Source organism: Phalacrocorax aristotelis, chromosome 5 (assembly GCF_949628215.1).
Source record: "Phalacrocorax aristotelis chromosome 5, bGulAri2.1, whole genome shotgun sequence".
Classification (NCBI taxonomy): Eukaryota; Metazoa; Chordata; class Aves; order Suliformes; family Phalacrocoracidae; genus Phalacrocorax; species Phalacrocorax aristotelis.
The window spans coordinates 17,251,814-17,266,054 of record NC_134280.1 but is presented as its reverse complement, the minus strand read 5'-3'; the positions used below and the strand labels follow the sequence as shown (position 1 = coordinate 17,266,054).

General features: G+C 51.5%; 1 protein-coding gene across 1 annotated transcript in view; it reads right to left on the bottom strand.

The window, feature by feature from the left end:
- Positions 1-12,481, bottom strand: part of IGFBP2 (insulin like growth factor binding protein 2) — a 64,067-nt gene extending 51,586 nt beyond the window's left edge. The window contains exon 1 of the mRNA XM_075093132.1: positions 11,925-12,481. Within this exon, the coding sequence (XP_074949233.1) occupies positions 11,925-12,327 (403 nt within the window). The 5' untranslated portion in view covers positions 12,328-12,481. The remainder of the gene's footprint in view (positions 1-11,924) is intronic.
- Positions 12,482-14,241: the final 1,760 nt, after the last annotated feature.

Below are 14,241 nucleotides of genomic sequence, written 5' to 3'. Positions count from 1 at the left end.
AGTCAGGAGGGGAGCTCATCCAACAAAGAAGGTACCTCTGCGAGCAGCTGGCAGACTGGGCTGTGTTTTGAAAATCCCTGAAATCATGGGCTGAGCAGTGTCAGAAGCATCATGGGTTTCCATAGCACTGTTCCCACATCACAAGGCTCACTCCATACTCTTTTCATAAATTCCCAATTTGTGCACTGCTAGCTACCACCTACGGCACAATTATGGGCTTGATGGACCTTTGGCCAGGTTGGTCTGCTGCCTGGTCATATCTGCACTGTCCAAGCACTTTCAGTGTGGTCTGAATTTGCAAAGGTCGGTTTCAGCACATGCAGGACCAGCCTAATGGACAGGGGTTAAGGTAACAAATCCTTGAAACCAGCCTGATAAAAAGAATAAACACAAAAATGGAGAAAAGCAATGACTGAAATCAATAACAAACATTACTAGAAAGACAGAAGCTTTCCAGCTGTCTGAGATTAGAAGAATCTATGTCTACATTACCATTTTTTCCTCTTTTTTACCAGGCACATTTTGTTAATGCTGAAAATTCTGTGTTTCAGCCCTTGTCAGCTCAGCTGGCCTTAGTCCCTGCAGGATGGAGGTCAATTCTCAAGTGGGCTGAGCACCAACCAAACCACACTTTGTGCAGTGGGACCTGCAGGAATTTTACCACCTCCCTGGTCAGCTTTGCCATGTTGAACTCACTTCATCCAAAACAAGGGGAAAAGAAAGCAAACAAGTCAAGCCCTGGTTCACAAAGGTGGAGCTGAGCAGAAAGGAGGGGTTAGACTCAAAAGGAGACCCCCCTGTCCAAACACAAGTATCTGAAGCAATATTCGTCAAGCAAACACTGGAACGATCAGCAAGCAGCATGCATTTTGCACACCTGCCCCTTACCAGCAGGCAAATCTCAAGACAACACCAGTGCTTCTAAAAAGGGATTAAAAAAAAACCACGCTGGGTCCATGGACAATCTGTGTTTAAAAAGCCACGTGAGAGGCGATAAGTTTCTACAGGCTGACTCCCCACAAACATAAGCAAGGGAAAGTTATCAACTCTGGGCTCCCAAAATATTTACTCAATCTAATGTTAATCTGGTTGCTCTTGAGAAGACCTTTCCAAAGTCCCATGCTGTCATTTCTATGGCATACCCTTGACCAAAACTCAAATGCAGAGCACCCTTTGCCAAGGGTATTTCCAAGCACTCTACTACCATAGAAATATCCTTGCAAGGTAGGAACAGTGCTATGGAAACCCATCCCATGGGGGAGAGGAGGCTGAAGGTGCACAGTCTCCACTGTGCAACATCCAAGGGTCAGATCTGAACACTGCATTACACTGAAACTGTGGGGGCAATTAAGAAACCTAGACGAATGGCTTAAGCTGAGCAGGGGCAAAGAGGCTGTGAGAAGACACCCTTGTAGAGCAGGCTGAGGTTTTAGTGGCTGTAATTGATCTAAAATGTGGGTTTAGATCTCATCTGGCCGAAAGCCATGGCTTGGGAAGCACCTCTGGTGGAGGATGTCAGTATACCCTGCGTGTTTCCTCACAAAGGCTTGGGATACCAGTTCTTATTTTTAGTACTATTTTCATATCTTCATGTAATGAGTTCAGTGTTTCAGGCAGCCCTGGAGGAGCAGGAAGGACATGTCCTGTAATAAAACTAATTAATTCATGTGGAATTTCTAGCCATTATTGTGAAAGTGGCCAAATTCCTCACTCCTGAAAAGCTGCCAAAATGGCCATTAATCTGGCTGTGGTCACAAGCAGGATTCTTGTGGTCTCCTGCAACAGCCGGCCGGCCCCCGGGACAGAGACTGCAGAAACCAAAGTGGATGTTGTTATTTCCTCACACCGACTCCCACAGACTGAGTTTTACTAAACAAAACAATTGCCTCAGAGGGCTCGCTCCGTGCCAAATTTCTCCCAGTGCCCCCAGACCAGGCATGCCCCAGTCGTGCACAGAGGTCTAGACCTCCAAAATCAGGCCAAATCAGGCAGTTCAACATTATTCAAAGCTCTGTGGGCCAACCGTTTCCACCTGCCCAGCTTTGGCAATGCTCTCAGTGACAGGTGCCCTGAAGGGAGCAGGGTACCAGATTTGTCCTGGAGACATCAGAAGTTGTACTCCCACCACCCAGCTGAGCGTGCTAGGAGGCTGAGCTTTTTGGGTCCCATCTGCAGGCAGTGGGAAGCTGGGCTCCTCCACAGAGAAATTCCAGGCAAGAATCTCATCAACCGAAATCCCTCAATAATGCACAAGAATTAATGGAATCTGTCTCACTCCCTGAAAGCTGGGGGTGACAGGGTCTCCGGGGTCTGGCAGGGAAAAAAAGCATGGAATAAAACTTATTTTAGTCACTAAAATCAACAACAACAAAATGACTCAGAATACCCACAGGGAGCTGACCTGTTGTGTAAGAAGGCACCATTTTGCCATAGTCTCATTTTTCTCCCCCAGTTCTGGACTGCTCTTTAAATTCAGTGATGGGTTAGAGGGTTAGCCTCTAAACAGCACCTCTAGTGCTGTTTCACCATCCACTCCCAGGAATGGATGAACACCACTAGAAATCCAGACCTTCTGCCCCAAATGTCCTGTGTAATGGGCTATCAGTAACAACCTGGATTTCTAATAGTCTAAACAAAATCCTCCCAAAACAACCTCTGCACAAGGTGTGGAGGCAGTACTGTTCACCATGGCCAAAGGAAGAGGTCCCCTACCATAGCCACCCATTGCCTTAGGCCTCCTCGTCCATTTCTATCCTGGCAGATGATTTACCTGTCCATTCATACCACAGTCAGATCAAGATGGTGCAGCAGTGATTTCCCTGCCATTATATCAGTCCGGTTCATATGATGTTCAGAAGAAAGGAAAGCGCCCTCTACACATCAGGGACTGTATCAAACTCATGGCCCTTGGTTAGTGGTGGTACTATGCTAGCAAAAGAACAGCTGTTGGAGCCCAGCAGTGCAGACAGGGGGAAGGTTCCATCACAGATACATAGTCCAACCAGCTGGACTAAGAGCTACCTTGTCAGAGCCTGAGATGGAGCCTGGAGCAGTTCTTCCAACTTTCAGGAAGCAGTGGTAAGATTCATTATAGTGTTAATCACTCAGCATTTTCCTTGCACTGCTTCAGCAGCAAACCTAGAAGAGCAAAGCAGCTACTGTGTGGAGGGTGGATTGCAGCACCCCTGACAAGTGTCCCAAAGAAGCAATACGTAATTCACTGATGTAACTAGAATTTGTCTTTAGCAAATACACTGCAGGGTGACTAAGAGGACCAGGAGGAACAGAAAACAGCCACGGAAAGCCCCGGGGCTGTTGGGTTAGCCTCACTGCTGACAGAGACACCAGAGTGGCCAACCACCCTGATCCTACAACCCCATACCAAACTCTCCCAGTGGCCAGGACCCAGAAGACACAAACCAGGCACCTCAGAAAGCCCCCAAGCCAGACACCCCAGATTATCCACAGCCTCTGTAGCTCCACATCTGTGCTGGGCTACAGGGCAGAGACCCAGCATGAGCCCTGGGCTCCAATGGTGCAGAGGATGGAGCCCCGTGCCAGCCACCCCTCCTGCCCTTCCTCCTCGTGCCATTCCTCTTTGCTAAACCTGGGTTCCTCTCCCCATTTTTGCTTGCTTTTGAAGTGCCAGATGAAACAGCACCAGATGGAGGTGAGCCACTCACCCGCTGAAAGCAACAGGAGACGAGCATTTCCACATGGGCTGTGTGGGAGGGCTGCCATCACGCTGGTCACAAACCCTGTGTCTCCCCCCGGCTCAGCTCACAGCCAAATGGCACACCAAGCACCGCAGACAAAAACTCCTGATTCAAGTAGAAAATGACCCCCAACCAACCTTCCAGATGCAAAAAAAGGTCTGATTCTGGCCAGTTTCACTGCCTCTGCTCTTCACTGGGCCGGCTCAGGATCTGTCCTGCTCCCCTCAAGAGCAAAATTTGGGACTTCTAACATACAGGGTGGTCCCTACCCTACAGGAGATAGTGTACCAAGGGACACACAACTAATCTTTGGAGGTATCAAAAAGGTCTTGGAGGGTGCCCAAAACCACAAAAACCACCTTCAACAACTCACTGCACCCGCTAGTCACTCCAGACTGAACATCAAGAACTCCTGGGATATGGACCTCAGGTACCCACCCTTTTCTAGTTTTAAAACAGCAAGAGGAAAACATGAGAAGGTTATCAGACAACCTCCTCATCAAGCCAAGAGAAGTCCATTAACATGGACTGGGTCTTCTACAACTAGCCAGCAGAGCAGAGAACAGACTGCCACGGATGAAGTCTGAAAAGCAAGATCTTACAGGGAAATCTTGCTGTGGTCTCAAGTAGAAGTACTGGGCAAAGCTTAATGAATTTTCCCTACATTAGAAGGCTAAGGGACTCTCCCACAGACAATGCCATGCAAGTGACTGGAACAGCACTGTTGTAGGTATCCTGCATCACTTGGCTACAAGGACAAGCTTCAAGGAGGCACAAAAACTCCTCTCTAAAATTGCCTCCAGCAAGTAAGGTGTTGGAGACATTATTAATTTCCAGGGCAGAGCATTAGAAATCCCCTTATCCCACCTGAGCTGGTTTATCTGCAGAAAATTGTAAGGAAAAGCAGGGATTTCAACACGGTCCAATTCCCACCAGCGCTTTGTGTCACTCTCAATTACAGTCCAGAATGAAATACCAAGAAATTGTTCCTTGCGGCCGGCAGAATTAATGGGATCTTTGACTACAGAGAGCACCAGGCAGTGAACTTGTTCCCTTACCAGCCAAGAGGCACAGTGCAGCTTTCTTCAGAATAAAAGCCGCAATGTCAAAGGATAGTTTAAGGCTTATAAAAGTGACCTGATCTTTCCCAGTATTCCAGCTGGTTATAAAGGCACGTGATCACTGACCCTTTCCTTTCTAAAACAATTTATTTCTACCATAGATTAATGCAGGAAGAGACTTTACCTTCCTACTGGTATCTAGCTAAATTAAATGTGGGGCAAAACACTGAACAGAAGACAATCAATAATGTGGTTACAATAAGTTGTCAAATGCTGGGCTGCAGCAAATCTCTGATAACTGTGCATTAACCCCTTTCTCTTAAGCCTTTGCCCAGGATAACCACCACATCACGGTCACTTGTAATTAGATGTCAACTCGCACGTTTAATGAGGTCACACTTGTCCAGTTCATGGATGAGAAACACCTCTCAGCCTGCTGCCACTGACTGCTGAAGGTGGGCAAGGATGTTTCAGTCAGAGACTGGGTCTGCTGAAGGTAGTTTGTCTTTGTGGAAACAATAATAAAACTGGATTTGCAATCGGCTAAATCAGCAGAAAACTCATCCTTCCAGAAAAGTAAAGATTTTGTTGGATTTACTGCCTGTCATGGCTTATCCAAGGTCCAGACAAGGAGCAAGACCTGTGTGACGGAGCACAAGGATGTGCACAAGGACAGGGAGGGAGCAGGGCACAACTGCCATGAGATCAGCTCAGATGGGATGAATAATCTGTACAACATGTTAGGACCTCCAGCAAGGATTTTTCCTTCTCTCCTGAGTCCACACCAGGAGCACGCACCACGGTTAGCCTCCAAATCACACAGCACGCTCGGCACCCACAAAGCAGCATGTTGTTGCATGGTACACAGCAAAGGGTCACGTAACACAACTCCCTCCCCCAGGCAGACATGGGGCCCTAACGCAGCTTTCTCCACAAGGCTAATACCATCTGGTAAAGCCTCGCTTTTCCACTGAGGACAAACCTGCCTCCTCTGGCAAATGCAAACAGTCAGCAAGGACAAGTTGGAAAGCCAAGCCCAATGTGTTCAATATGTGCTGCCAAAGGATGTCCTCAAAAGCGGCCACACACGCACTGATTCAGGCAGCACCTCCCCAAAAGCAAGCCAGGGGTGAAGATGGGTGGAAGCAATAATGGAAGCGCACGCAATGGCAATGGCTTTGCATCCCTCCAATGCAGAAGGCATCTTCTAAGCAGCCACCGGATTGAAGTTATGTATTTTACCCTGATTTAAGGAAAGAAACCAGCAATTCTTACACCTGGAAGCTCAGTACACCACCAAGCTCAGCCCTTCTCCCATAACAGAAATGCTTTAAAAGCATCTTTACATTTTACCTTGGCCACCTCCTTACTCTGTCTGCCTAAAGCAAAAGACTGTCCCTGAAGGAATCAGAGCCCCAGCAGGGAAGGCAACTGTGACCACGCTCAGAAAGCTGGAATTGCCCAATCCAAGCAGAAACAAAAAAAATCTACCAAGGAAACTGTTGTTCTTCCCAGGTCACTAGTGCTGAATAGGTGACCAGGAAAAACAGGTACAGGAGTGCTGCTGGCCACTGGGATGAAACCCTGCCTTCACAAATCCAGTCCTCTTTGTGGGTAACAGCGACAGCCGCCTATTGGACACATAAATTAGCCCCAGCTTATACTGCAGCCAGGTCTAGTGCAGAGCCATACACAGACACACCTCTCGCATTCCAGTTTTCACTGTTTTGCCTCCTGAGTTGTTTATCTCGGCTCAATTCCTGGATGTGGATAAAACAAACGACATGGACTTTCTCACAGATTGGGCTTCTTGCTGTTCCCTTGACAAATACCATGCTCAGCGAGTATGAGCCTGAAACGCAGAGGAAAGGAAACAACTGCAAAGGGCAAGAAGGAAACAGATCATTTGCCAAAGGACAGCATGAAAACACATTTCTCCTTTGGGCGAGAGCCTTGAAATCTTCCCAGGCTTCCCCTTCCCTCCAAACCACCATTTTCACACCACCATCACTCCCCCTACAGCAACCTCAAGTGGGACTGGGTCAGGGGGTAGCGTTATTTTCGAGAAGCTGCTCCACAAGGTGTTATTTATTGTCTTAATACTTAAAGATTACCCAGGGTCCGACCAGATTAGCTCTTGACCAGACACAGGTGAAGGAGCTTGGACACCTGGTCGACCTACTGGCAAAGCCCCAGAGGCAGCAAGGACAGATGAGCTGTGTGGGTTTTTTTCAATCACGAATCATCCTTAGAGCTGTTATTAATTGCATTTCACTTTTAAAAATTTATTCCATGGCGAGGAGCTCTGCAGACATTTGGCTTAGCCTGGGCAAAGCTTCTGTAGTGGCTGTGGACATATTAACATGCTCCTGTGGATTTGGTTCTTGCAGTTGGCTTCTGTGATATCTAGTAATGTCCATACTTGCATAAGCCAGGCTGACACCTGGTTGCAGCGCTTGTAACTAATCTCCCTCTTGCTCATACGCTTCTGCCTCAAAAGGCATCTAGCATGGGGCGAGGGGGATGCTCATAGCCTGGCTCTCCTCTACCCTTCACCCACTTTTTAGCAACACGGTGCCTTTGGGACCGCCACTGCTGTGCTAGATCTGGCCAATTTGACTGATGGGGTCAGAAGTTGTGGGGGTGGAAGGACAGATACACACATGCACATGCATATTATGATGGATGCTTCATTTCCTTATAAAAGCAGGAGAAAAGCAGAAGCCTTCCTGGCAGTTAAGTGAATGTGAAAAATGCACTCATAGCATTACTGGCATGGTTTTCAAGTTGCTGTTAAAATTCCACTTACATTATGCTACCTCCAACCTCAGAGTCTTCTGTGTTTTGGAGCAATACATTAAACTGTCTTTTAGCAGCTGCCTGCCAAGGGGAAACGGAGGTTTTCACATTTGACCCTTAAGGAAGGATGTGTGGCATTTGGGGCTACCCAAATAAGGATTTTAGCTAGATGCTAAAACGAGCTCTGTTTTTAACAGTTAACTATTTTGACACTGTTTTTGTATCGTGGGAGTTCAAAGGGGAGTCCCTGACCAGGTAAATGAGGCAATCTCAGCCCTGCAAGTTCAAGTTTGCCTGCGGCTGCATCCTTTGCACAGCTCTCTTTCCCTTTGGAAAGGTTACTTTGCACTGGCATAGGCTGAAAAAAAACCCCACATTTGTTTTAACAAAAAAGTGAGATTCCAAAGCAGGTCTCAATAGCCTTCAGTGGGTTCAGAGGTGAATCCGACCAAATTAGTACAAATATCCCACAAACAAAATAAAACAATACTACAAACCCAACTGAACTGCACAGGCAAAGGGGAAGAAAAAAAATTCCCTTAACTGGTCAGCTTTGAACAGTGGCTCGAGAGCCTTATTTTTCAGAGTTTTGTTCCTAGGACCTTGTCTCCATTAGGAGAAAATAGACGTTCTTCAGCTATTCTCATAATTCAGGCAAGACTAGGACATTTTGCTGACATTGCTAAGACCTGCCCTGCTACACCTCCTAGCACAAGTTCCCACCTTTGAGGAGCACTGGCACCCACCCTGCTGCACCTTGAGCCAGTTCAGGCCACTGATCTGACAGAAAATCATTGACTTGTTTCCTGGGACTGGCTTTCTGCAGGGTTAGATCCTGAGCCAGCCTACTCTGACCCAAAGAGAGAGCTAAACCCAGCAGAATGAAGGAAGAGGGATGGTGCAGCTGGCAGCTGGACAAGACCACACAAGCCCATGATTCCAGTTTTCCATGGCCAAAGCAGAAGGCAGTATTCCCATCCTCTGGCTGAGACTGACTGAGACCGAGAGACCCCAACACTACCTGAAATGCCTCTCAAAGCACGTTGTGACTCCAGGACCCATTTGGTTCTGGGCCACCCTAGACCTGCTTGGAGAGAAGGTGCCTATCGAGGACTGTGACATTATCTGCCAGGATGCAGACTCCTAACACGATGTGCAGACAGTCCTCACTCTGCTCCCTGTGTGTAAAACAGCGTGTCGATCTTGGTGAGGTGCTGAAAGAATAAACATACTCGAGACTGGCATGAACTCTCCGTGAGCTTCATGCACACGATAACAACCCTCTGTCCCCAGTTCAGGCAGTTTCAGTCAGCAGTACGTAAAGTTTGTTACGTGATGACCTTAAATAAACTGTAAAACAGTGTGGTCCGGCGGCATCAAAACTATTTCAGAGGCCCTGATCCCTGGAGGTGCTGAGCCTCCGTCTCGCTCCCACCATCGGTGGGAGTTTGTGCACTCGCCTCCCTGGGGAGGGGGGTAGAAGTTCTCAGCCTGATTTCCACAGACTGCTGCTATTTTGTTCCGACATTCCCAACATCTTCAAAATACCCAAAGCCTCTTGTGCAATGAGCAACATCCCCTGCTTCCTAGCTACATGGTGGTTTATGTTACTTTCCGCCTACAACAATTTCAGGATTGGCTTTACAGACCTAAGTGGAAGACTAAACAATGCTGGAGCCACAGCAGGAGAATTTGCAGAGTTTTATTCCTTGTTTCATTTGGGCAATCCTTCTGCCTCTCATCAGGGACAAAAAAACTTGCCAACCTCTTAATTTAGGAATAGCACGAGCTCTGCATTCCAGCCCTGAATCAGCCAAAGGAACCTTTTCAAGCTGGAAAGGGGGAAAAGGGCAAATACCTTTAAGCACATTAACAAAAAAAACAAAAAAAAGTCGTAACACCTGCCTTTTGCAGGCAAAAACCTGCTCTCGGGGCACTCTTGAAACTAGCTTGACATCAGCATTTGAAAGGGAATTCCAATCCCTGCTCTTTCAGGTGCCAGACTGCTTTCCCTGTCACTGCTTTAAACGAAAAGCAAGCTCTCCCTCATATATGTTTTGCAGGAACGCTGCAGATGGAAGCAATGATGCAAGTCTGAACAGAAGAGTATCAAGTGAAGCTGGCAGATTCAGGTTTTGTTTTTGTTGTGGGTTTGGTTGTTTTGGTTTTGGGGTCTTTTTTTTCCTAATGGCTACAAGAACCTGTTAAAAGTTTTGTAATCTGACGAGAGCAAACCCTTTTCTGGATGTCCAAGCTCCTCTGCCAAGACATGCTCGACTGTGAATATTCCAGCTGCATGTTTCACATCACGCTGGTTAAGGATGTGCCAGTATTTTTATTATTCACCCCCTATGGACATTACAGAGCACCACATACATTAAAGTGTTCTTAAACTGTGCTATTTACGTGTCTGTGTATTACACACAGAGATACGGTCAAATAAATCACATCCATTGTAAAGGAACAAAGCTAATAAAGTCAAGCAAAACACTTAGTGAAGTAACATAATTCTGAAATAAAGTCCATAAAAGCAAAAAAAAAAAAAGCAGCATTAACTCAGAAAATCACCTCTCAACCCATGACTGCAATGTTCTCCACCACTACCCCCCAACTTCTTGTAAAAGCATAAGCCTGGAAGTCAGCGCCAGGTTCCTTAAATCTAAATGCCCTTGGCTTCTTCTGTAGAGTATAAAATTCACTCCCTTGACACTCATATTCTGTAGTCAAGCAAGATTTCACATCAATGTGTTCTCCAGAATCCCGGCTCTCCACAGCCCTCCGCAGCTGAGCAAAGGAGGGGGGACAGGAGTGGGGACAGGAGTGGGGACCGCAGCAGTCACAGCCTGGCTGCACAGAAGCAGCTGTTTGCAACGTGCAAGGTTTCCCCTGCGGCTGGTTTTTCTTCACTTTCCTCTCTCCATCTCTCCCCCTCGAGTAGAGCAGCATGCGCAGGTACCCGGAGCAGCGTGCGCAGGTACACGGCGGCGCTCCCATCCTCCCAGGGAACGAAGCCCAGACGTACAGCCCGGTGTAGAGTGCTTTTAAATAAAGGCTGAACAAGAGGGAAGGGAGGGAATTCAAAGTTGTGCTGCTGAACTAGTTATGCAAACAGGGTCAGAGCCCCAGTCCTAGCCAGGGGAGCAAAACCAGCAAGGAGGCAGAAGTCAAGGAGGGGTGATTTCAAAGGAGAAGGTGCTGATTTCTACTCCAGACCTGATTCGGCAATTTTCAACATTCCACAGAAAGGGAAAGAGCTTGTGGGCGATCGCAAGGGAGAGGAGGCATTAACAAAACCGAGATCTGCCGTACCAGCATCCCCAGGAGCGCTCCCTCTCACAGCAACCGCAGCAGCAGGTCAGGAGCCTGTTGGCGGCCCTGCCCTCGGGGCTGTGCCCTTGGGGGACGCTCCTCTTCCCCTGGACCAGGGCAGTGGAGAGGGCCGGGGCCCCCACAGCAGCCGGCAGCGGCCACCCCAGCTCCGAGGTGGGCTTTGCTGGCAAGGCAGCCGTAGGGAACGGGCTCCCCACGAGGCAGGGCCCCCGCAGCCCCTCAGCCACCCCCTTCCCTCCAGGCGGCACACGGGCCTCCCACACCGTGCCTCCCTGTATCTTTGGGGCATCCGTCACCCACCAAGGTGATTTTACTCCCCCACCAAATCCAAATCTGAACCTCCCCCTCCTTCTGCTCCCCGAAGGACGCCTCCTCCCCTCAGCTGCATCTCCCCGAACTTCACCCTTATCAGCCCTCATGGGTTTTCTTCTCTAGAAGACCCCAACCTCCACTCTGCCCGCCCCCGGGGCCGTACCTGTATTCCCCCCCCCCGTTGCACCCCACCCCTGGGGTTCCTGCCCCGTGCGAGGAAACCTCTCTAACCCCCGGGAGAGCTGCACCCCCAAACACCCCATTTCCCCCGCACCGCCAGGGATGCACTCACGCCCCTGCCCCCTCCAGCGCCCCTCTCATTCCTGCCCCCTTCGTGCCTCCCTGGACGCTCTCTCTCCCGCTCTCCCGCAGGGATCCCCCTTCCCTGCCCTCCCGAGGGGTCCCTCTGCCCCGGAGGATCCCCTTTGGGATCCCTTTGTCTCCCGGACGTGCCGGTGCGCCGCTGCCCCGCGGCTGCCCCCGTCGCTCGGCCGCGGGTGCGGGGTGCCGAGTGCCCCACGCCCGCTGCGCAGCGCAGGACGCACCGTGCCCGGTGCCCGGTGCCCGCGGCGCGGTGCAGAGCGCCCGGTCCCCCAGCACCACCCGCCGCCGACTCCCGCTCCGGAGCGCTTCCCGGGGCGCTCGGTGCCCCCCTCTCCGTGCCGCCGCGCCTGACCCGCGCTCCCCGGTGCCGGGCGCTGCTCACCTGCGGGGCGCTCGGCGCTGGCGCCGTACTCGGCCGTGTCGCGGCGGCGGGCGCAGGTGCCCTGTCCCTGCACCAGGGCTTGCAGGGGCAGCTCGGCGCCGGGGTCGGGGTAGCACCGCAAGCCGGCGGCGCAGCGCGGCGTGTAGACGCCGCACGCCTCGGCCTCCAGGCGGGCGCAGACCGGGCAGCAGCCGCAGCCCGGCTCCCGCACCAGCTCCGGGCAGGGCGGGCGGGCGGCCGGGGGGCAGGCGGCCAGGCGCTCCGCCGTGCAGGGCGGGCAGCGGAACAGCACCTCGGGCAGCGCCGGCCCCGCCAGCGCCAGCGCCGCCGCCGCCGCCGCCACCAGCAGCCGCGGCCAGGCGGCCCGCGCCGCGCCGCCGCGACCGACCCCGCCGAGAGTCATGGCGGGACTGACGGGCGGCGGGGCCGGCAGGTGGACACGCCGCTCGGCCCCCCGGCGGCGCGGCACGGCGCGGCGCGGCGCGGCACGGCGCGGAGGGGAGCGGAGCCGAGCGGCGCGGCGCGGAGCCCGGCGGAGAGCGGCGGAGAGCGGCGGGGACGGGCGCGCCGCGGCGCCGCCGGGTCCTAGAGCCGCCCCCGCGCCCGCCCCCCCACCCCCCCCACCCCCGCGGGGGTCGGGACTACCCCAAAGGGGAGAGGGGGGCAAACCCGGGGGGGGTCGGGGCCTGCCGCACAGAGACACACCCATTGTACTGGAGTGCAGGTAGGGATGGAGATCCTACCCCATAAGAGGGTTGGGGTCCTGCCCCGCGGCGACGCCCAGTGCCGGGGGAGACACACACACTGAGTGATCTCCACACCCCCAGAGAGAGCCAAGAGGGGGCTGGGGGGCAGGTGGGGGCCCACTGTCACCCGGCTGCCCCAAAAGTGTCAGGCCAGACACGAGCAACCACGTTTCAGGCAGGTCCCACCATGGGGATGGTGGGGGGCAAAACCTGGGCTCCGGGTCAGTCCCACCATAGAATCGTAGAACGCCCTGAGTTGGAAGGGACCCACAAGGATCATTGAGTCCAGTTCCTGTCCCTGCTCAGGACAACCCCAAAATTCACACCATGTCTCTGAGCGTGCCATCCAGCCTCCCACCAAATGCTGGGCCTAGGAGCCACCCTGCCTCCATGGGAGCAGGACCCTGAGATCGGGTGAGCCCCCTTGGAGACGCAGGGCTCCATGGCCACAGGGCTGCCTGCATCTCCAGCCTGGCTCCCCACAGGACATTTACACTCCCAGACCAAAGCCACCTGCAGCAGGCTCAGCGCCTCCCCTGCGGCACTGCCCCATGAGGGTGCCCAAAAGCCGGGTTACGACGTGGAGTGCAGAGGCAGAGCTCTCCAGGCTTTGGGGTTTGGGTGTGAAATACCCATTTCAAATCCTATCACACTCCTCTCCCTGCTGCCTGACTGTCACAGGCTACACGGGGGATTTTAAGTGCAAGGCGTATTACATTGAGGTAGCTTTTTTTCACCAACAAAAGATAATAACAACAAATCAAGGGAATGCAACCAAGCTAACGGAGGTGGAAAACTCGGTTAATGTCATTGTGGGGCTGTATGGTTAAAGTCAGGCACTGAGGCAGCCTGAGTTCCTTCAGCCATGGGAATGTCAGCTTTGGGGCGCTTAAAGTTAACATTTGCTGTTGTAGTTTTTTGTTGGTTTGCTTTTGTTTACTTCAAATTAAGAAAAATGCAGAATGCTGCTATTGATGACTTGTGCGGCACAACTTTCAGCACAGGATTACTCACGGCCCTGGAGTTACACAACAACATGTTCGTTTGTGGGATTGACGAGCGCAGGGTGGGACGATGGTCTGCGGCATTCAGCACGCTCCGTGAAATCCCTGTGATACATCCTGGGACCAAGCACGCCGTCCCATCCCGGTCCCTGGGTCTTCCCAAACAATAACCTGGGTTTTACAAGAGTTTATCAAGCATGGTTCCTTCCTCTGGCTGCCCATCACACTGCAGATACCTTGTCGCGAAAAAGCTGCCCATTTGCTTCACTTTTTAAAACGTACCATTGCTTGTTAGCACCTCGCTCAAGCTGGGTGGTAATTTTAACCACCCCCATTTCACTTCCAGAGGATTCCAGTTACTTTTGGGGTCCCTGTGGCAGCAGCACTCATTGCTGCTTGCAGCACTTATTGTCCTGAGCATAGGGGACTCCGAAACTCCAAGCCAACAAAAATGTTCCTCTGAAATTAGGATCAAATAACAAAGATATTTTTATTCCACTTCATGTTACAGAATCCCTTTTTGTATTACAGAACCCAAATTTTAGCCCGAGTGACTCAAGGAAATCT